Here is a 23,333-nt window from a genome sequence, read left to right as displayed (position 1 = left end):
TCCTTAATTTAACCAATCCGTTTCGATCTTCAATCCTTCCACCTGCGATTGCTGTTGAAACTGTGTTGGTGAATACGGCCGTAAAGCAGCTGCCCAAGCTGGTTTCAAGCACTGGATATCATATTCCTTTGGTCGGATGCTCTACCGATGTAGTCATAACGACTGTAGATGTCGTGATGTCTAAAGAAACGATAGTAAGTAGAATTAATAAGAAATTACTAAAAATGGCAGTATTTTATGAAAATTGGTATTTTCCTTTTATTAATTTCAGAATTCGTTCTACTGCTTATTGCGCTTTATACCCAGAAAAATGCGGTACTGCGGATTCTGACCCTGAGTTTTGCATGAATTATACCGAGTTCTGCCGGTTAGTGAATGACAGTATTCAGGTTTGTGAAAGTTCTGATTATTTAATTGTTTTACACGTTTTTTTTTTTTTTTTTTGTTTCATTGTTGCTGTTCTCGATTTCAGATAATTTCAAAAATAATAAAATTGAGTCCTAAGAAGAGCCTAAAAGATAGCATTGGCTTTCCCCCACTAGATACCGCTGTTCTCAATGTGTGGCTACCCTCTCAGTAGCACTATCTAAATAGGATCCAATTTTTCTCAACTGTGTGTTAGCAAGTCTTATTTTCGTGCTTCCATGAAGGGTTTAAATTTCATCAATATGTATCATTTCGAGCCTTTCGTTGAGTTTATAACAAGAAATTCGGTTCTAAAAGATACATACTTCAGTGAACTTCATGCCTCTTCTACCGTGAGAGGAAAAAAAATCATTATTGATATTGATTTCACAGAAATATACGCATTATATAAAATGATAAATTCGTGCTGATTCTTCCTTCCGGGGCAGGGGGTAGAAATTCGAAACACTCTTTAAAATGCCATATCTTTCTTAATAAAGTCTTTCTTCTGATTTTCAACAGGTGCAAACTTGATATTTATGAATATCATTGACATGATATTTTACAAAATATCATGTCAATGCTGAAATAAGAGGTTTTTAAGGAGGCGAAATATCTCGTAAATTCCGCTTAAAGGAATAAACGCGTATTTTCGTTCTTTAAGGAAAAGATACATACAAATTTCAATTGGTTTATTGAATATGTCATCCTCATCACGAAAAAAAAAAAAACAATGTGAAAAACATTCAGATACATCCACAAAAACTAAATTTCTATGTCTTAAAAAAATGTGATACTGCATTTTGTTATTCATGCAGCAAAAATACGAAATTACACATAAATAGTATCACACTCTTCAAAGAAAGGATTGCGTTGAAAAGAGATGAATTATCTATCTTCCATTATATAGTCTACAAAACATTTATTCAAAATTTAGATACAGCCTCTTACCTTTGATGTCGTAGGAAATGAACTTCTCAACACGTAATCAGATTTCTCATTTTAAAGGAGGTGGTATTTTATTTGCACAAGTGCTCACTGAAACCTGCTGTGTGAATACACATTTATTATTTGCTCACAGGGGGGTGAAACTAGACATAAAAAAATTCGTAAACAAATTAAAGCATTTTACGGAATACTACCTGTAAACTACGTAACAAAGAAATTGTAACGCAAGATAGCATATGGCAAGTTACCGTCAAGTTCTTGCAAGTTACCCAATATGCATATATCAATAAGAACTCTTACTCTGTAGCTTCATTCAAATGCTCCAAAATCAATTCCATGACATCAAAGACCTCTATTTCTCCATTTCTGATTCTCAATGTAGCAATCAGAGAAACACCAATGATATACTTGCATTAATCTCTCCTCTAAGTCATTCGCAAATATCAAATATTTAGTCTTTTATTGAACAAAGTTTGCTCACTTTGAACGCTCGTAACTGTTTCTAATCAGATGAGCAATCCTTAGCCTTTGAAATTTCAAAAAAATTTAGTTTGTGCTTTGATAATCTGTTTCTGTTTTACTTGTGAAAAAAAATTGTATTTAAAAATCTTTCATTATTTACGGTTTTAAACGTAATTGAAAACATTTCATGTTATACGATGAGAGATCAGTAAAATCTCGACCTGTTTATCTGATTTCTATTCTAATAGGAATTCGTTATATTTTCATTATAGCTTAGAAATGTGAATAAATAGATATTTGATACGTTAAATATACAGACAAAATAGCATAAGCACGAAAAAATGTTTAAATGATGCATTATTTGAAACCTTGCAGGTTCCATTCATTCCTGTAGCATCTTTCCGGGAACTGAGCAGATACGAACAACAGATCCTCGGTCATAATTATCGTGATTTCGTTGAAAAATGCGAAATAGAAACGGACGGGGAAACAACAAATTGCAGGTAATATCAATCCGATTATATCCCATTGCGGTCACTTTAGGTGACTATGCTTATGAATAGTGATACCTGATAAATGAATTGTGGATGTAATCGTTGTTCTCAAGGGTATTTGCTCAGTACCGCATGTTCGAGTTTGTCGAGGAACACCAGCACAAAAACCGGTTGTCATTGTAGCGTGACAGCTTTCCACCACACATGGTTCAGGAGACGTGGCACTGGTTTCTCTTATGAACAGACATCAGATGTATCCCCCTCGAACCACAAACACGTTGCTTATCACGTTACTTGTCATTCAATCTACATTACGCAGAAACTCGGCAAATCACTCAAGATACGAGGCAGCATGCGTAGAGTAGACTCAGCAAGATCGTATTGACTAGGAAACCTTCTTGGAACAAATTCATCTTGAACTTCCATTAGATCTGTGTTTCTCAAATTGAACTATATCACCCTCTGGGACGGGGACACCGTAACACAGATCAGAATGGTAGTAATCAAGTGCGTGTACGATAAAGAATCCTATTCCTATGCAAGATCATCTTGACAGCATCATGGGCTCAAAGTCGGATCCACACTTGCAGCCCTGCACAGTGGTAAACCGTTTTTTGAGGTGAATCTGCCCATAGCGTGGTTGATGTGGACGGTGAACAGCTCAAAATAATGTAGCTGTCCGCGTTCTCAGAACAGCGCGATCCACTGGCACATTCTATTTGGATGGCGGCGTTTTCTTCTTTTGACGCGCATCGCTGTCTGGTATAAGTACCTGCTAGTACCAATCATTACACGGTGTAATGATTAGTACTAGAGTGCACTCCAACAAGCTGCTCGACCACTTGAACCTCGCTCTGCTCAAAGTTATTCTAGTAATGTTCTGATCTCTTTTAAGCCGTCAGGGCTGCAACTAAGGGGAAGCAGGTAGGTCTGGTGCCCCGGACGCTGGACCAGAGTGGGTGAAATTTCACCGTTAAACCTCACCTTCAACATTACGAGGGAGCGCCAAAATTCGTGCTTGCTCCAGCTGACCAAGCATCTAGTTGCGGCACTAAAAGCCGCTATCAATTTTTGTGCTCTGCTGTGTCGCTTAGCGCAGCGGATGTGGACCCGGCTTTAGGCCCGAGCAATGCGAATTGAGTTCCTCTCAAGTCTGACACAATTGATGTTAATTGCTACATACAAGGTCTCAGTGGCCCTCACTCCCTAAGCATCCCCTTACCTGGTCCGTTCCCCGGTGAGCCTTTATGTTAAAATGACCCTGTTCTTATGAATTCGTTTTACCCTCTTTACGGCAGGTAAAACGAGTCCAAAGAACAAATCACATTAAATACTTCTTACAAGGCCACAGTGAGAGGTAGACTAGGACTTTTTGGTGAACAAACATATTTGTTTCACCAAAAATACCCTAAAAAAAATCTATGGTTAATTTTAAAATTCAAGCAAAGTATAAAAAATTATCAGCAAAGCAAAGAGAATTTTTCTGTGCTGGTTGTCAGAGGTGCATTTATGGTTTTGCCACCAGTGGGCTATACGAGTTTTGCCGCCCTTCTCCCCACATAGTCTAATTTTCTTTACTACTCTTTCCTCGAATTCACCACCCTGTGCTATACCCCGCTTGCCCCCCCCCCCACAAGTACACCTGTGTCTCTAAGTCACTCTTTTGGTCATTCACATACTTAAACACGCTATAGGTCACTCGCAGGCATAGGCGGAGGCAGTGCCGTCTTAACGCATGGTACACCCGGACACAGCCCGGGAGCCTCAAGAGAAGAGGGCCTCAGAAAAACGAGAAGTAGTTGGAATTTTTTCGCAGGGCCGTCTTGAATCCTTCGAACTACCAAAGCCTCCTAGATCAGTGTTTCTCAACCGCCGGGCCGCGGCCCAGTACCGGGCCCTAACACTAGTCACACCGGGCCGTGAGTGATTCGCAGTTTCATTTTTCCCATTAATTTCTCGTTAGTTGTGTGTATGACCTGGCCTTTCACTTACGCAGAAAGATATTTACTGGGCCGCGGGCTTCCAAAGGTTGAGAACCACTGCCCCATAGTAGTGATTCTCAACCGCCGGGCCTTGACATCAGTCAAACCGGGCCGTGAAAGGTTCACCGTTTCATTTTTACCCATTTATTTCACATTAGTCGTGTGTATGACCGGGCGTTCCACTCACATGAAGGAAATTAACCGGGCCGCGAGCTCCGAAAGGTTGAGACCCACTGTCCTAGATAGTAGTATCTAGGAGGCTTCGGAACTACGTGGCTGCAGAAGGCGCCAACTGAAGGGGGCGATTTTTTTATAGTATTTTGGTATATAATATTATACTTATAATATTTTGGTATTAGTACCAAAATATTATTCGCTTACACTTGAAAAATTCCCTGTCACTCACATACTTGCACACTCTAGGTCACTCTTTTGGTCGCTCACTGACATGGTTCCTTGCCTTATAGATCACTCTTTCGGTCGCTCACTGACATGCTTCCTTGCCTTATAGGTCACTCTTTTCCACGTTTATACATTCACTAGGTTCATTCTTTTGGTCATTCACACATATGCACGCACTCATCTAGATCATTCTTTTCTTCATACACGTTTCCCACTCTCTAAGTCATTCTTTTGCTTACTCGCGTGCTTGCAAACTCTCTGGGTCACTCATTCACTGACCTAGTCCCTTGCTCAATATAAATACGAGCAGAGGTGGATTTATATTGAAGTTTTTCTATTTTTTTTCCCGCCCTTCTTCCATTCTACTAATTTTCTTGGCTACTCTTTCCTCAAATTTGCTGCCCCTCTGAACTTCAAGCTCTGGGCTATAGCCTGCTAAGCTCCCCTGTAAATACGCCGCTGCTGATTGTACAACCAAAAATGATTTTTTTTTTTTTAATACAAAAATAAAAATTGCATTTGCATATAATCCGGGCTCTAGTCATGAAACATCGGATACCTGAGGTGAGCATGAGTATAGTGTTGTTAGTTAATTGTACTTAAGATCTGTGTGATCAACATGTCATAGTGTTGTTTATACCGATTTAGAATAAGACTGATTTTGGTACTTGTGAAAATATGGTAGATATTATTATTTTTTAATTAAAGTGTTGTATATCCCTCCATTTCTTTCGAATGTTAATAACAAAAATTTTGGGAAAGTAATTAAAGAAATTTGAAAAACTTATTCAGTGAATTAATTGCCAGATCAATGAAGTGTAAAAACCCATTGCTTTTATGAAGACTCTTTTTCTTGATTTTTAAAATGCATTAATACTCGCTGGGTTCAAAACGACCCCACGACACCAATCACACACAAAATTTTCACAAGGCCAGTTAAGGGCTAAAAATGGGCTTTGACATTGCAAAAGTCCAAAATAAAAACGTTTATAAGTGTATTTTGAGCTTCTACTAAACTCACTTTGGTAAAACCTAGGTCTTGCCTTAACAACTAGGTTTTACTCTTGGGTTTTTACTTCTGGGTTTTACCATAACATATATATATACATACATACAGAATATTTACCATCTGGTGCCTCAATCCTTTGCATACATTTGATGAATCATAATTTTTTTTTCAGCATTTGCATGGCACTTTAATCTTTTATGAATTAAATTGAAATTTTATTGAATTTTTGTCTAAAAAAAATCATTGTACTAGAATATCACTTTCGGCTGATTATCAATCCTTTAGGATCCATCTAATTAATTTTTCTATCTTTTCCATCTGACAAAAATATTTTATGGCTGGTTCCTTTCGCCCTTATTTCTGAAGGTGCATAGACAGCACATTCAAGTGTTCTTTTTTTTTAGTGTCTTGGCAGGCCTGATACCTGAAAATGCCTTTTTTTGCTGAATATACTAAAAAATAAAGATGTGCGTTTATGAAGATATTTTCTTCTAATTATTTCTTAATGAATATCTTTTGCAGAATGTTTTCTGAAAATGTAATTTAAAAAAGAATGCCTCTCTTCAAACCACCACACTTGTTTTTCGATAAAGTCACACACAAAATCATTAGTTGTGCTTTATTGGACCAGCCAAGATGTCTGCGGACCAGTAGGTCCTCATATTGGACCAGTGATTTTTATATTTTAATTCTAATGCTGCTGTGTACCATTATAACAATTGAAAGTTCTCATAAAACCTCTGTGAAATATTTGATTGTTGCTATTAATCATTTTACTTTATATCATGTTGCAGTAAACCTTATTTGGTGCCAGCATTAAGCTTTTCAAGGGAAGTTCCATTCAATTGCTTTGTATACAACTCTTTGGTGGGACAACCTAATGCTGATCCTCTTTCGGTACCTGTTTCTGCAAGTTGGTATTCCAAAATATTGGTTGTTTTATAATTTTCTTTTAGCAATATATAAAAGACACTGAATCAAAACTAAAAATCTAAATGAATCAAGTTAAATTCAGAAAGTTTCAGCAAAAATTTTTGAAATGTGGACTTAATTTTTTTCATGTCATACAATGCCATATTTTAATTTTAGATTGTTTCAATTGTTATTTGTAATAATATTTTCAGAATACTTCTAGTATGTTTGAAAGTATTATTGGAGCATTTTCATTACATTTGTTATCACTAGGGCTCAGCAAGGCTGTAGCGAGGGGAGGGGCATGAGGGACTGGTGTCCCCCCCCCCTAAAATGTGAGAAAATGACCAAAAAAAAGGGGAAAAAGATGAGCAAACTATTGTTCTGTCACTTTGGTCGCACCCAAAATATGAAAGTGGTCCCCTCCAAATGAAATTTCTTTCTATGGGCCTGGAGACTTGTATGACTTAAATGCTTGCATATTTCTAAGATTTTTATAACCTAAAAAACATAGATGTATGACCTTAAAATATGAAAATATGACCTTATAATTTTCCTCATTGTTTCACCTCTTCTGCTTCAGTTATTGCTTCTTATCATATCAAATTAAAAAATAAACATCAATGATTTTAATTGAAATTATCTCATAAAATTCAAATGAAAACCCACACCAAACTTATGAAATTACTCCTAGTAGGTTTCAGAGTTGTGAGATACTTTTCAGAGGTTTATAAACCGCTGCGATTTTTTTTTTTTTTTTCAAAGGGAAATTTAAAGAAGAAATCATTATCTTCGCAAAGATCTTTTAAAAATTTGGAAAAATTTCCAAATGCAGCAATAATTAAAGAAGCCTTGTCATAAAGCAGAGACCTGGTTTCTTCATTGATTCTTTCTTTAGCTGAATTGCAATGTTGCTACATATTGAATCGCTTCCTTGTCCTAGAACTTAAACATATTTTACACAATAATAGATCATAAAACAACACAATTAAAATAATTCATTCTAAAAACTTCAAAAATATAACCATTCCAGTAATCAACTTAAAAATACATGTGAATATATGATTGTACGTGAATTCTGTGTATGTCAACTGACTAATTGTATATGTTTATATGTAAATATATACGTTTTCTTTCTTCAGTTAAAAAATATCTAAAAATATATATTTATGTGACTTAATAAAATATATTAACCAATTAGTACTGTAACAAGGCTGTTGCATAATGCAATTAACTCTTTAATTTAATTTATATTGACCCACTGGAAGGACTTTCAGTCCCTTGGGGTCACAGAGTGTCTGTGTCGTCATAATGTCATTTTTTGTGGAGTTTTATTTTTTTTTTTTGTGCTTTTTTCAGTTCTGATTGTATGTTTCATATGTTGTGTTCAGTCCAATCAAAATAAATAAATAAAATACAGTAAAACGCTAATATAACTACTCAATGGACCAGAGACCATTGTTATAAAGGATTTATTGTTATAGATGTAATTTACTTACACTGCACAAAGTGCATCTGGACCAGAGAGTATTATCTTTATAGAATGTAAAAATCGTTATACAAAGGATTTTCACTGAAGTGCATTGGTAATAAAAATATTCTCACAAAACTCTTAAAACTTCTATAACTTTTTATTCTTTGGAAACTCAACTTCAGGCAGAACAAGAACTAGACAGAAAGACAAAGGAGTAATTTTCCCAGGCTTGAGAGGGCAACAAATTTTAAGGGTGAAATTTGAAAAAATTATTTTTATATACTTCAAAAAACATAATGATAAAAATACTGTTGGGAAGCTATGGAGTTTTAGTGATGGAGAGAACGATGGTAAAATCAAGTTTGTCTATCTTGACAGGAAGTTACGGTCCAGGCTTCAAGTATGACGAAAGAGCATTGAGCTCAAAAATGAATAACCAAATGAATAAGATCTTTATCATTTGCACATGCTTGGCATGTCTTGTAAAATTCCTACAGATTAAAATTGTTGGTAATAAATGACCAATAACACAAAAAAAGCTTAAAATATTACCAATAGTACAAAAAAGCCTGAAATTTTAACTTTTCATAAAATAATATGACATGTCATAAAAATTCAAACCCTAGTTATCACCATAATTAAAAATGGCAATGCACTTATTACCTATATTATATATTTTTTGCAATTAGTATCTTTTACTTAATATCCAGGCCCATAACTAAGCTGGGACAGCTGGGCAATACCCTGGTACTCCAAGCTGAATGGGGGGCTAACAAAAAATTTACACTTATTTTGAATATTTCTTAGAAATTTTGAGTTTCTTATTTGAAAAATCTGCAAAATGAGAAGAGGAGGCAAACCCTTCCTTTTTCTGAGCGTAATTCTTTCAAGGGGGTGTCAAGGAAAAGTGTGTCCAGGCCCTGATAACACCATGCTACAGCCCTGTTAATATTACTAGCTCAAACTCAATAATTTCTGTATTTAATTGGAAGAAGTTAATTTACTATTTTAATTACATATTTTATTTTGAATAGGGATCAGCTTTCTTTTGAACTTGGAAGTCAGAGAGTATCATCCATCACATTTATCAAGGGGAGCACAAATGAGCATACATTCCCCATATCATATCCCATCACCTGCTTCAGAAGGATATTTTTTAAATCTGGGCAACATATATAGGATGTACATTCGTCTTGTAAGTGAACTCTATGTACAGTTCATAGAATTGTAAGATTCAAGCTGACAAATGCATTTAATTGATGCATTAATGGATGGTCATTAAAACTTTCAAGCTCAGTCATTTGAACCATTAACTAGTTGTGTAATAGATTGTTAATTCTACAAAGCACTTTGAAAATATAATGATATTCAACAAAAATACTTTATTGAAGTGCATGCAGTATTTCTGCATATTTTTATTTGTTGAAGCCTTCTAATCTTGCCAAATTCAATAACAAGTCACAAAACTAAAAATCATTTTAAAAAATGTGTGAGTGAGGATTAATTGCCAAACTTACCTATTTAATCTATAGAAAATGGAATTATGCTTGTAGCATTAATTATAACTGTGTAATAAATTATTATTTAGAAGAAAATAATTTAGAGTTGAGTATCAGAGTTTTAATTTTTATTTTTATTTACTGAACATTATTTGGATGTGGCTAAAAATTATTTTACATTTTTTATGTTCAAAGAAATGATTATATTTGCTGATTTAAATTTTTGTTGTATTATATCTCATTCATATTATATTAATAGAGAAAAGGTGAAAAAAAGAAAATATTTTTTCAAATAGGTAGTTGTATTTAATGCATAGAATTTTTTAACTAAGGTAATGACGCGCAGACTAAGCAGCAGTTCTATAACATGAAGAAAATTGAGAATTTATTTAAATTGGTGAGCAGATAAGAGCTGCTGCCACCCTTTGCAAAAGACAAACCTCAACTGATGTGAGTATATGGGTTTCTTTTACACACACCTACGCACAGACAGCGTGACCCCCAGATAGCATAACCTATATTTACACTACCATTTCCAAGCACATTCCAAGAATCGGAAAACACAGGGTTCTTTATATACATGGAATATACAACACATAGTTACATCTTGAGGGTGGCTAAATAATATCTGCCTCAGGTTGGAAAATGCCAAAAATAAGCCCTTTATGAAACTATGTTAAGATATCAAACTTGAAAACAGTCATTCTAAGAAACAATCTGTTCCACCAGCAGTTATTCTGATATTTTCAACACTTCTGCTTTCAGTCTGATAAAAACTTGTTACCAGGACCTTTTAAAAGCAATTGTACTGATTACATTTCACAATGGAAAGCTAATGGTGGATACGGTCCAGTTACAGAAAAAGTGAGTATTCTCTAAAGTGATATGCATGAATTTACTGTTACTGTTTTTTAAAGACAAATTATTTTTTCATAACTGTTTAGATTTTTGTTGTTCAATAAATATGCAAATATACTGAAGTTCAGAAGTAAATTAAACTAATTAAACATAAAAATGTTTAGTGAACTATTGTTGTTGTCACACATTTGTTATAGAGCCTATAAATGTCTTGTTGAATGATTAGTATGAGACTAATTTTCAAATCATCAGTTGAAATAAATCAAAGCTTGCAATGATTTTTGATAGAGCCAATGAAATGGGTAGATGTATTTAACTGCTACAAATATTGAAATGAATAATGTGAACTAAATAAATGTAATTAAATTTTTAAGAGTTTGTAATGAAAACACAATTGATGAAATTTATATGTGTAATTACAGTATACAATAAATAAATGCAGTATATCGATTTGTGAATGTTTTCGCACTTGAATAGTGAATTTTTACCACATTAAGATATGGTAAAACTAAGGAAAATGTTTTTAAACATTTCTATTTCAGGCATTACTAATAAATGTCAACATTTATTCATCCATTCATTATGCATCACAAGTCATTAATTATTAGTTATATATCATAATACTTTTAATTATTAATTATAAATCAGGTATTTCAGTACTTTTCATACTTCAACCACCTGATTTGGTAGAATCTAGAATTTATTGATAAAAACTAAAAACTGCTGATCTCAGGCCTATAACAGTAATATACATATAGACCGTATAGGTCTATATATAATGAAATGACAAAAGAAGTTTACATACCTTTTCAAGTTGTTTGTTAAAATGTTTCAGTTATGGTTATTTCTGTTTGTCATTTATTATTTTGCTGTTTTTGTACCCGGAAGTGAAGTTTGTACTTTTTCTCTCTGTGAATACGTGAATACGATTTTTCCATCTAACTTTTGTTCTGTTTTCAATTTGTTATTCAAGATGTGCAATGAGAAGTGCAAGCTTGAAAAATCAATTGCATTGTTTGGTTGTGCAGATTATAGAATTGACTATCCACATAATAACACTTATTGCCCAGAAGGTATTATTTTTCTTTATTTATTTGTAAAATATTTTGTATGAACCAAATGAGTACTTGAGCCCAAGATTTGCTGATGGTTTATTTTTCAAGGTGTTTCTGATTTTCTCTCAATGGCCCGAAAAGAATGTGATGAACAGTGCTCATCACCCTGCCAGTAAGAATTAAAATTGTTCATATAAAATTGAGTTATTATACATTTGTATATCCTCGTACCACTTGATATTATATGTGTGTAACAGTGTAAAATAATAATTCTATTGAAATGACTATATGAGATTTACACTACAAATATCTACATGCAGAATGCGAAGATATGAAGCACAAGTCCAAGAATCAAGTAGTGAAGGCTCCAGAGTAAGTTAGAGCTTCTTCGCAAAGAAATTGTTACAAAGTATCTTTACCCCCCATTTTTTATCGTCCTGCCCACTGCTTCGGTATCAGATCTCATTTTTTCAATGGATTAAGTTTAAACAATAGGGATTTCTTGGAATGTTATGGTTAGACATATATATATGCTTATATTTTTCTGTTATTCATTGTGACAACTATATCCAAATCTATAAATTATTCTCTGTAAAAGGATTAATAATCTCACAAAAACAATTTAGTTGGTTTAGAAAAATGTTTACTTTCTGTAATGTATTTCAACATTTAGAAGTATGTTGTAGCAGCATAATTGGAGGATAGAGCATTAAAAGACCAAAATTACTCTTCTTTTAGTGCTTTTTTTAAAAAGAATATAGATGCTGTGGTAAAAGCATAAATTCTGATCTTTACCTGACTTATGTGCCAGTTTTCTTAAAAATATCTATCATAATTTATTCCAGCGCCTATTTTGTATACATATTATTACATTTAAGTGCACGTCCTAAAGTGTATTTTTATACAATGATATATTTTTAATATTTCGAAATTGCTTCACAGGTCAGATAAAATTCTTAAAAGAGCCAAGTTGGTCCCCCAGTTCAAAGTTTGTGCACCATGATTTATCGCAATTTTAAAGCCTATATTAGACAAAAAAATCTAGGAAATTAGACTAAAAATCGTTTGAACCAAAGGTTCTACTCTCTTGATGCACCAAGTTTTAGCAAAGTAACTCTGTGTGATAAATTCAGAACATGATAGCTCAATGCCCAAGTAATTCAGAATATGGTAATATGTTGTCAAATGCCAAGTTGTGCTCTGCCCTTGTGGTTAACACTCTTGGGTCACTTTTATGATGTCTAAGTCTTGGTGTCTACTAAGTCTTGGTGATAACAACTTGCTTGCAGGGAACCAACTATCTGTGAACCCCTCAGGTTTAAGAGGAAAAGCTTACTTCTTTTCATCAATTATTGTATCAGACAATCGTTAATATTATCATTCACTTACAACTGTTCATTTGGTAGTAATTACAGAATGCTATTCTACCAAGGCTCCTCTTTATATTGAGAAATTGAATTTTCTGAATGTTATGCCGAAACAAATACTTAGAAAGAAAAATTATTTGTCTCCTCCGGGAATCGAACCTAGATCCCCTTGCATACTGGGCTAGTGCGCTAACCAATACACCAGAGACACACAGGCTCCTCTTTATGTTTCACATATGGTGCAGTTGTACTAGTGCTGGAGTTTGGAGTTTTTTGTTTAAGTTTGTTGAGTTTGGAGTAGTTTAAGAAGCTGGAGCTGTTGTCTTTTAGACCACCTTGTACTGTAAACAAGTAAACCATTGACTTTCGGATATAAAATTATGTTATAACTTTTGTCTATTCTGTTTCATCCGACTGTGACCAAAAGTAGAATGCTTGTGCTTGTGCCATGATGTGGTGGGTGAATTTACTGAAGTTTGGAATTTAATACTTTTCCACACCATCACCATTCTTTGTATATAAAGACGATCAGAAAAACAGTATTTTTAAATATTAAAAAGAAAACAATAAGGTATCACATAGATTTCTGGAGTTGAGGGTTTCTGAGCGCCCCCCCCCCCCAATAATTATTGAATATACAATGCAATGCACTCCTCCTCTGCATGGGCTTGAATCCCATATATATACGGAATGACTTAAACTTTAAGCCCCCCAATGTTTTTCATCATGTCAGTATCCCTGGTCTCCACAGCAATTCAAACCTTGTATAATAATAACAGCCACGCATAATTCGTATCTCTAAAATACATCAGAAACCAATGTACTGAATTCAGTTAGTAGACTCCTCCTGTGCCCTTATGAATGTAGATTTTATAATATAACTAAACAAGGCCGTAGCGTGCCTTCTGAGGGCCCAGGAGCAGACTTTTTGAAAGGGTTGTGATGCCAAACAAATGTAAACTTTTGTGGGTCTCCCTTTTGGCTCAGGACCCAGTTACCCCAGTCTAGTTACTGCCCTGATCTACGTGTAAATCCATCCAACAGATTGATTATTAACTGAATATTATTAATTCATGAATAAAAAAAAGTGATTATAACTTAATTATTATTATTTATTTAACTGAATCTCTTACCGAGGTGAGTTTACTGAGGAGTAGATTGGAGAAAAAATACATTTGAGTGCTCTCTCTTCCCTCCTTCATACTTTATGGCAGGGGTGGCCAAGAGCTGGCCAACGAGCCTTCGACAAGATAAAAATGAATTATCAAATTTAAATAAATAGTTTAGATGGTGTTAAATCAAATTTATGATCATTATTTGAGCTATTCTTGTTCCAACAGCGGAAAACTTGCATTCATTATTGTTAGTGACGAAAGTAATTTATTGTGTTATCAGTGGTAGCACAGTAATTCACATGTTTGAAAACGGAGGTTATCACTATACTGCCTTTCAAACACACGAATTGCTCATAAATGGCACAGGGGCAATTGACAATCCTTGGAACACAGGCAATTTTTTTTTTCCTATTCCTGCCTCCCAGAATGCAAAAATGCAAGACTTGCTTACTTCTTAGGCCAAACACATAGCGAGGTGACCCTGAGGTACAAAAGTGCATAATAGACTAGCGACAAAAGCAATTGTATTGTTTTGTTCGACACCTCACACTCAAGCAACGAGAAAAAGAGGTGAGCGAATTGAACAATCCAGTTTGTTTTCACCTCGATCTGCTGAGTTTTGCTATCTGCTGATTGGTCTGTTTCTCCATTTATTTTCCTTTCCCCCTTCTGCGGAGAGATCATCATTATCACACCTTTACATTTCAGACCCCTCTGACCATATTTTCTCTCTGTCATCCTACTCTTCTACAATGTGCGGACATCTCTTCCTCCACTCATATACGCATTTTCTTCTTCCTAGTCACTATTATCGTATATTTTTGCTCTACTATAACCACAGCGTTAGATATGCGTCCTGAGTTTTGTATCTCCAGAAATGTGTAGTATCCTTTGAAATATATGCAGGTGAGCATACTCGTTGAAATGTGGGGGGGGGGGCTTTATTACCTCTTAACATGGCTTGAACTAGGATGGGACAGTTGTTTCGGTTGGCAGTCTTCAGGGGACGGCTGATTTGGGGGGGGGGCATCTTAAAAGCATCATGAGGCCCTGGGCTGAGTGATTTTTCTGAGGCCCTATCAAGCAAGTTTACATGCTTACTCTTGAAAATTTCAACCAGATCTCATTTTCGTGAGACCCCTCTTTTCTTGAAACGCTTGGGTGGGCCCATGCATTACATGCTGTGGGGAGAGGAGAATCAAAATATACTGATCCCCACCCATCTAATCAGAAGCCCCCACATCACACCATCACTTTCTCGACGTCACAACGATGAGATTGATTCTTCCACATTTTCAGTAAAAGGGTCAGTAGATAAGTCATAGAAGGAGGTCGTTTGGTCTCCTTGCCTGTTGAAAACAGCATTGAAGATGTACACGAAACGTCTGCTTCAAAGAAGCCTTGAACATGGCACAACAGCTCGAAAGGTATGGACTCTATTACAAAAGTACACTGCTATAAAATAATCAAGTACTGTTAACGTGGAGGCAAAATCACGTTTGCCTTTCCCTGAAAAAACAAACCTAGTTATGGCCCTGCTCCTAAACATTCGTAGTACTTGAAATATGGGAGAGATGTGCGTGGGCATTCTCCCTCCCTCCCGAAATATGTGCATCTTCCATATCCCTAGAAGCGTGTATGACTGGAAATGTGAAGGAGACTTGTTGACCCCATAGACTCCTGCACATAAAGCTTGAACACCCTCCAAAAATGCATAGGAGATTTGCTTAGGGTATGTGTTTACACTCGTATACAAAGTCGCACAACAAATCATTCAATTTGCTGAGCAACAAGTCACAGAACACATGGTGTGTAATTCTGTATATGAGTGTGGATGTGTTCTGCGACGTAAACTCTTCATAGATGAAAGTTGCAGAACATGGGCTCTAAGACTTTGTATATGAGTGTAGACTTACTTTTACTACTTCGCATATTGCTGTAATTAACTTCATAAAATCATTTTATACATTCTTTTCCCACCATTGATGAGAACAGGGCCATAGCATACCATCTCGGGGCCCAGGACAGACATTTTCTTGCGGCCACTTAAAGAAGAAAAAAATTGAAAAATAAGTGTACATTTTTTGTGAGGCCCCCATTCGGTTCGGGGCCCTGAGCAGTGCCTCAGTTGCCCCAACCTAGTTACGGCCTTGTAACTAAACCCAACCTTGCATTATCTGAAAATTTACTTTGCTACTGATATTGATTCTACTACCAGTTTTAACTATTTCAAACACACTTTTCCTTCAATGAGACTAGACTACTAGCTATGACTTAAACACTCAGATCAAAAATTAAAAATAAAATTACATTGATTTTATACTTGCATATACAGAAATTTTTGTTAATCTTATGAATATTGTCTCATAATCTTTTCTTTTTTCCCAGAAGGCATGTGTCTATTCTAATGATCTATCGTAAGTGTATCCAAATATACATTTCCCATTACATGCACTTATATTAAAGCTGCCTTTTACCAAAATTGTCAAAGAAGTTTAACTTTTACTTTGTTACATAGGTGTAAAACATTAGTTCAAATCATCTTTGACAATATGGAAATTACAACCTTCACTTATAAACGCCGCTATGAGGTGAGTCATTGCATACCTTCAATGTAATCAAGGAAAATGGAAGCTTATATTAGTGAGATCTTTTTTGATGGCATTTATATTTGTATTTGGATGTATATTAGTTGATAGAAAATATTCTTGAGGAGGGGGGATGCGAATAATATAAAAAAATTAATAAAGTAATAGCACTTATATATATTGTATTATTTACTATGTTTTCTGTTATACTGCATTAGTTGGTTATAAGTGTCTCTTCTTTATTTAGCCTATTGGTATACTCAGCTTTGTTGGTGGATATGTAGGACTTTGGTTAGGAATTTCACTCCTAACAGTCTATGATTTCTTTGAAACAAGATTATTCGATCTTTGTTTTTCCTGTAAAAAGAAGAGAAAGAAAAGGAATAAAATCACTGGTTTTGCAAGCAAAGAGCAACAGAACAACAGAAAAAACTCACCCGCACCATTTTCTAAAATGACTTTACATAACTTTCATCACAATCAGTCTTTTGCCATGTAATTTTTGATTGTACTGAAGAGTTCTTGAAATATGCATACTTTTTCTCTCAGTTTTGTTCATAAAGATGCTAGTCAAAGATTTATGATTTTTATTTCTTTTGCAATTTCATGTTGTAAGTAAAATCCTGACTCACACATCTATTAGCAAATAATCATTGATGTATGTAAAATGGAAATTGTTTTTCTGTTGGAAATAAAATATTGAACAAAATTAATGATGAATTATTAGGATTATGAATTAAATTAATTAATGTTAAAATTGTTATAAGTTTCTTACGATAATATTTATTCAGATTAATTTACATTTTTTAGTGTACTCTACTGAACTGTAAGGGTTCTACATTGATAGTGAAAGATAAAATTAGTATGAATAACTATCACTGCAACTGGTTGAAATGGTTACAAAATTTACTGTAATATGTGTCACAGAAGAAATTGATGAATCAAATAATAGTGACTGAATAACAAATTAAATAGTGACAAAAAGTTAAACATTTAAAGATTTGCAGACATCAAGAATAAGAAATTTTTTTAAATTTATATACTGTACTTCAAAGTCTCCAATGATTTTTCCATCATTTTTGTATTTCTTTGTTGCTTGTTGATTTCTTTTTTAATCATTTTTTCACATATCTATAATCAGATGAAAAAAAAGACGATCGTCACTATTCAAAACCATATAGGGGAGAGTGGGGTAATGCTGCAACCTTACGACAAAAACTTTTATTTCTGACTTTGAAAAATATTTTTTAATATTTAGTTATTTTAAACACATTAATAAATCATTTCTATACCTTTTGTTATTTTTGAAAAAAAAATTCTTCTTTTATAACTTAGACATACAAAAAAATAAAAAGTTTGTGCAAAGTGGCGGATTTGTCCCATATAGTGGGGCAATTCCACCATAAGCTGAATCTATTAGTTTGTAGGGTGTTTTTTAATTAATAATGTCATAGGTATATAGTACATAAAAACATATGTTTATTACAAATTACAAAAAGTTACAAACATTTATAGCCCGGCAATTAGTGTAAATTCAGAGATAAGTTGTCAAGGAGGTGACAAGTGAAAATGTGTTCATGGGCATGTGCAAAAATCACAACTAAGTTTTTGGTATTCCACTGTATTCAGAATGGTAAAATCCACTATATTAAGAATGAACCCACTTTGAGCACATAATGCAGTGGTGCCAAAGTTCAATTATTATCAAACTATCCACAAATCATACACATTTCAATATCAGGATCAAATAAACCTAAAGCATCATCATCTTCATTACCGTCACACAGGGTTTTCTCGTTAATATCTTCTGATGATGACAAGGACTGATCAAAGTTGAGCTTCCTCCTGCCATAATTCTTCACTACTTTTTTTTTAAGGTTCTTAGACTGCAATTTATTGACTTTTGTGGTGATTTTGGCTTTTTCAGTTGGAGAACCCTGTCTATTTTCAACTTATTTGTTATTGTCTTTGTTGGTCTTATTATCAACCTTATTTTTCTTGGATGCTCTGTTTTTCTTTTAATTCATTTTGTGCTTTAGGATTTCCTTTTTTTTTCGTTCACCTATTTTTGTAATTTACTGTCTTCAAGAACTGACTTCATGCGTGAAGATGTTGAAATAACTAAGTGCTGTTTTCTATCTTTACCAGTTTTGGGTCTAGGGTCTTTTGCTGGCATTGATGAGAGCTCTTCAATTGTTTTTTTTTTAGTTGTCTTTCCCAAGGTATGCCTGGTTGAGGATTAGTATACAAGTCTTCTGATACTGAAGGAGTTGCACTGGTTACAGTGGAATCTGCCGTTTCCGAAAAGCAGTGTTCTCCTCCTCAATAACTACTGGTTGTATTAGGGCAATACTGCCACATGGCAGAACTGTTCCACATAGAAGTGGAAGAATTACCCCATTACAACATTATTGTAGTTCAGACCTTACAGCTGACATAGGACTGGATGAAAACAAATTAAATTTTCGTATCAAATACCTGATAATATGCAATATTGATTTATATTCTAGTAAAACTCTCTGAAAAACACTGACCTTTGTCCAAATGTCACAAGTTTGACAGATAATGAAAACTATAGAACAATGAGGAAAATTTACTTATTTGCAAACAGCACACACAACTAGATGTAACAGGTGCAATGGCGGAACTTACTGAAGCTTCCCGCATCTCCTGCTAGGGCAGTGCCTAACTCATTCATGCCTAGCAACAACACAAGAGTCAGTAGAATGGGTGGCAGAATTGTATTACTCTCACCTACTCAGTGTTGAAACTTATTGCTTTTGCAAGAGTTATTGAATTTTAAAGCATTTCCCCAATTCTTCCAGTTCCTTGTAATGTTTTTCACTCCATCATAGAAAAGATTACCAATTAAAATGGTTCCTCTAAAATATTTTGGGGTTTCTCATAATTATTATCGATGTATTTTGTGTAATTTAAATGGATTAGCATCGTTGTTTCATGCTACATTTTTTTGTATATAGTTGCTTGATATGTCTATTACATGAAGTATGAATATAAAAATAATAATATATTTAAAATGGGTATGGTTATTTAATATTTGTATATGTTTCTTATATATTTTAAACTATGGTATGTTACAGCCAGAGGGCCAATCCAAAAAATTTTGCTGCCTGAAGTGAATAATTTTTTGGCACCTTTTGGATATGACTATCTGAAAAAAGTTTTCTTTCTTCACGTCTACTACCCGCAAATACAGTGGTGCCCAAAGTGTGAGTCGTGACCCCTGGGGAGGAGCAGATCACAATGATGATTCAGCGCAGTAATTCTCAAACATTTGCCACCCATAGCTCCCTTGCCGTGACAACGCTTATCCACCTTATACCTACCATGTTTTAACATGTATAAGGTACCCCCAGATTTTTTTGGGCTTGAAATTTGGAAAGATATATCTATAATACTATCTATGTATAAGAACACCTAAATATTTTTTTGGGACCCAATTTTTGGCAAAAGGGGGTTTCATATACACTTTAAAATACTGTAATTTTTCAGAAATCACTTCTGTATAGACCTGAACCCATAAATAAGACATGAGCACAGCTGTGGTCTATCGCCATGGACAATTTCCACTTAGTAAGTCGTGCTGGACACGTTAAGTGTGTGTCTAGAGTTGTCTCTGATTTGATCAGTGCTGCCATCTATATTTCAGAAGTGCAATGATCGAATATTTGAACCGTTTGTAGCTCTGTGACGAAACTTTTTAACGGGGAGATCGGCTCGAACTTGGTAACCACAGAAAACCATCTTCCGCGACCACCACTGTGGTGCTGTTAGGGTTCGAGCCCGGGCCACTATGACATCAGCGGCGATATAAATTGACTATAGAAAGGCCCGTCGAAACGTCTGACCGGGCGGGGGGGGTGCTCTGCTCCAGGATGTGGCGTCATGCGCACAGCACCCATAGCCAGGCCCATCATTTCAACTTTTGCCCATAGCCTCCTCTGCTACGACGGTTTTTGGGTCCTTCGGCTTGCTGATAGATGGCGCTACGGTTTTCTACGCACAACATGGTCATTAAATGGTAAAGCGATGGTGAAAAATATGAAAAACTTAGCTTTTTGATCGGTTTCTCTGAGAATAAAAAAATAATCCAGTTATTGTTCTCACTTTCTGGACTAATGATTTAAATGCATCTTACAATGATCGTGTGTCTACATACTTTCAAACAACAGCATAATCAATCATTTTTCATCACTGATACCCCAAATAGCTTCTATGTACTCGAATTCGTAAAAAGATTTGCACCAATACATTATAACTTATAAAAACAATATTCAAAGATTTATCAAAAAAATTCATACTCCTGGAATGTTCTAACTGAAGTAATAGTTTGTGCATCAACGCCACTTGACATGCTGTAATGTTCGACGTTTTTACACGATATACAGTAGTAGCGGTTTGTTTCTTGGAATCTTCTAGGGTAAAGCGGTGTGGTGCGTGCTCCGTCAACACTTCCCAGGTCACTTCAGTGAAAAAATTTATAAATGCAGTAAGTAAATATGAAAAGCGAGCTTAATGGGCTCCGCCATAGAAATTTATTCTGAAAAATGCTCCGCGAAACGAAAAGGTTGGGAACCGCTGTTGTAGAAAGAAAATAAATAAAGGTGGAAGAGAGAGAAACACACACAGATATCAGAGGCAGATTTAACGGCGGACGCGCTCTGGGCCCCGAACTTCACACTTTTTTCTAATTTAACCCTTTTAAGATTTTTTTAAAATTTTCTTGATCCGCATTTTAACTGTCACATTGGAAATAAAAGCGTGTTAAGAACCCAAGATATTTCGGGGCGACCGAACTGAATCAGATCAAGTTTGACGAGATATCTCGGGATTGCCGCTGTAAGGGTTCAGGGGCTTCCTTTATTTCTTTTTGCCCGGGTCCTCAACCGACCTTGATTCGCCTCTGGAGAACACAGTAATAATTTGGCGGTCTCGCGTGTACCAAACAGGAAAGCAAACTTGTCAGGCAAAAATTGTTACATTGAATTTTTTTGGGAATTTAAAGGCGACAGAGGCGAATAAGTTCCTGAATAATAGAGTTCTTGGCAGGGGCGTAGCCATAAATTTCGTTCGGGGGGGGACCAAAGTGACAGAACAATGGATTTGGCCATCTTTTTCACTTTTTTCGGTCATTTTCTCACATTTCGGGGGGGGGAACCAGACCCCCAAGTCCCCCCCCCCCTCGCTAGGCCCTTGGTTCTTGGTATTTTTGCCTCGGTCTTGCACTCTGCGTACCTGAGTAATTTATCTCATACGGCTACTTCACCAAACACCAACTCTGGCCAAATCGCTATATTGCAATTTACTGCCATTAATGAGATTGGAAATGGGTTGGAAATGAAGGCGCTGTCTATATCGGGGTAGTCGCCTCAAGCTCGTTAAGGAAAATATCTTATCTATATCCTCCCTCGGGTTTGAACATAAGACAGTGACAGCAACCTTCATGGTCCTGTTTTTTTGGAGTTATTGTCGGCGAATTGAACTGAACCTTCACGCAGTGCCGTCGTAACGCATGGGCCCACCCGAGCACGGCGCGGGGGCTCAAGAGAATTGGGGCCTCAGAAAAATGAGAATTGGTTGAATTTTTCGAAAATTTTCCAGGTAGGGCCTCAAAAAAAATCACTTGACCCGGGGGCCCATGATGTTCTTAAGACGGTCCTGCCTTCACGGTTGTAGACAAGCATCTTACCACCACTCCACTCGGGCAAAAAATGTAATTTCTCTCCACCGGGAATCGGATACGGCCAGCGATATTTTTCAATTAATTTTATACGTAATTTTTACTGGCTGGTAATTTAATATTTGTGTTTTATTTACATCAGACCACATGAGGAATGATTCATAATTTTATGCAATGGTAAGCAAGCGACGATTCTTGGTATTTTAAGGTGACACTAAATATCTCGTGAATTTCTGTAATCTTATTTCTGGGGCTATAAAATCTAAAAAGTTTGGGACTTTCCATATCTATATATATAAAAACGAATGTATGTCTGTTTGTCCTTTATGCATTACTACACCATTTATCCGATCGCCATGAAACTTTGGGAAGTTGTTGTTCCCCCGGGTCAAGTGATTTTTTTGAAGCCCTACCTGGAAAATTTTCGAAAAATTCAACCAATTCTCATTTTTCTGAGGCCCCTATTCTCTTGAGGCCCCCTAGCCGTGCCCTGGTGGGCCCATGCGTTAAACTCCCGCGAGAAGGTTTCTGGCAACGTTTTTTTTTTAAATTTTTTTTCCCCTTTTCTTCATTTCCTTGAATTTCCTTTTTTCTGAGATCGCAGCAACGCGCGACGGGTAAGCTAGTTAGATAAAGATCTTGTTCTATACAGTTACTGTCATTCTTATAGATCATTAGGTTTTTACTGAATATTTCCTATATAGTATATGGCAATAGTTCATAATTATCTGCACCGTGATGTATATGTCATACAAGTTTTCGCATTACAGGGTACGACTTTTTTTAATTAATATCAGATTTAAAAAAAATGTATTAAGAAATTAAACTAATACTGCGTATTTCAAATTTTTGTAATTTTCTACCATAATACGCAAGAAATGAGAAACCTCTCAATTTCTAATGTTATCTAGTGTCAAAAAAAAGCTGTCAACGGATACTAAAGCGTACTTTCATCTTAAAGAATCTGCATGCATCATCGGTACACACTATACCAAAAGACGTTAGATGACTTTAACAATATGCTCAAAGTGAAAGGCCACCCAGACGAATAAAATATATTTC

General features: G+C 35.3%; 1 protein-coding gene across 2 annotated transcripts in view; it reads left to right on the top strand.

Moving 5' to 3' along the window:
* The window catches only part of LOC149080668 (E3 ubiquitin-protein ligase MARCHF8-like), a 121,496-nt gene extending 104,224 nt beyond the window's left edge, over positions 1-17,272 (top strand). The window contains exons 2-12 of one of the 2 annotated variants that reach the window (XM_089239859.1): positions 272-389; positions 2,191-2,318; positions 6,497-6,615; positions 9,123-9,283; positions 10,353-10,451; positions 11,419-11,518; positions 11,609-11,672; positions 11,821-11,872; positions 16,371-16,399; positions 16,501-16,573; positions 16,818-17,272. In XM_089239859.1, coding sequence (XP_089095985.1) covers positions 345-389; positions 2,191-2,318; positions 6,497-6,615; positions 9,123-9,283; positions 10,353-10,451; positions 11,419-11,518; positions 11,609-11,672; positions 11,821-11,872; positions 16,371-16,399; positions 16,501-16,573; positions 16,818-17,069 — 1,122 coding nt within the window. In that variant the 5' untranslated portion in view covers positions 272-344 and the 3' untranslated portion in view covers positions 17,070-17,272. The remainder of the gene's footprint in view (positions 1-271; positions 390-2,190; positions 2,319-6,496; positions 6,616-9,122; positions 9,284-10,352; positions 10,452-11,418; positions 11,519-11,608; positions 11,673-11,820; positions 11,873-16,370; positions 16,400-16,500; positions 16,574-16,817) is intronic. The other variant, XM_089239857.1, reaches the window with a different exon arrangement.
* The last annotated feature ends 6,061 nt before the right edge of the window (positions 17,273-23,333 follow it).

Source organism: Pholcus phalangioides, unplaced genomic scaffold (genome assembly GCF_987345545.1).
Source record: "Pholcus phalangioides strain wild (caught in Gottingen) unplaced genomic scaffold, Ppha-v1.0 ptg000011l_1, whole genome shotgun sequence".
NCBI classification, from domain to species: Eukaryota; Metazoa; Arthropoda; class Arachnida; order Araneae; family Pholcidae; genus Pholcus; species Pholcus phalangioides.
Note: the sequence above shows the minus strand (reverse complement) of the source record. Positions and strands in the feature narration are given on the sequence as shown.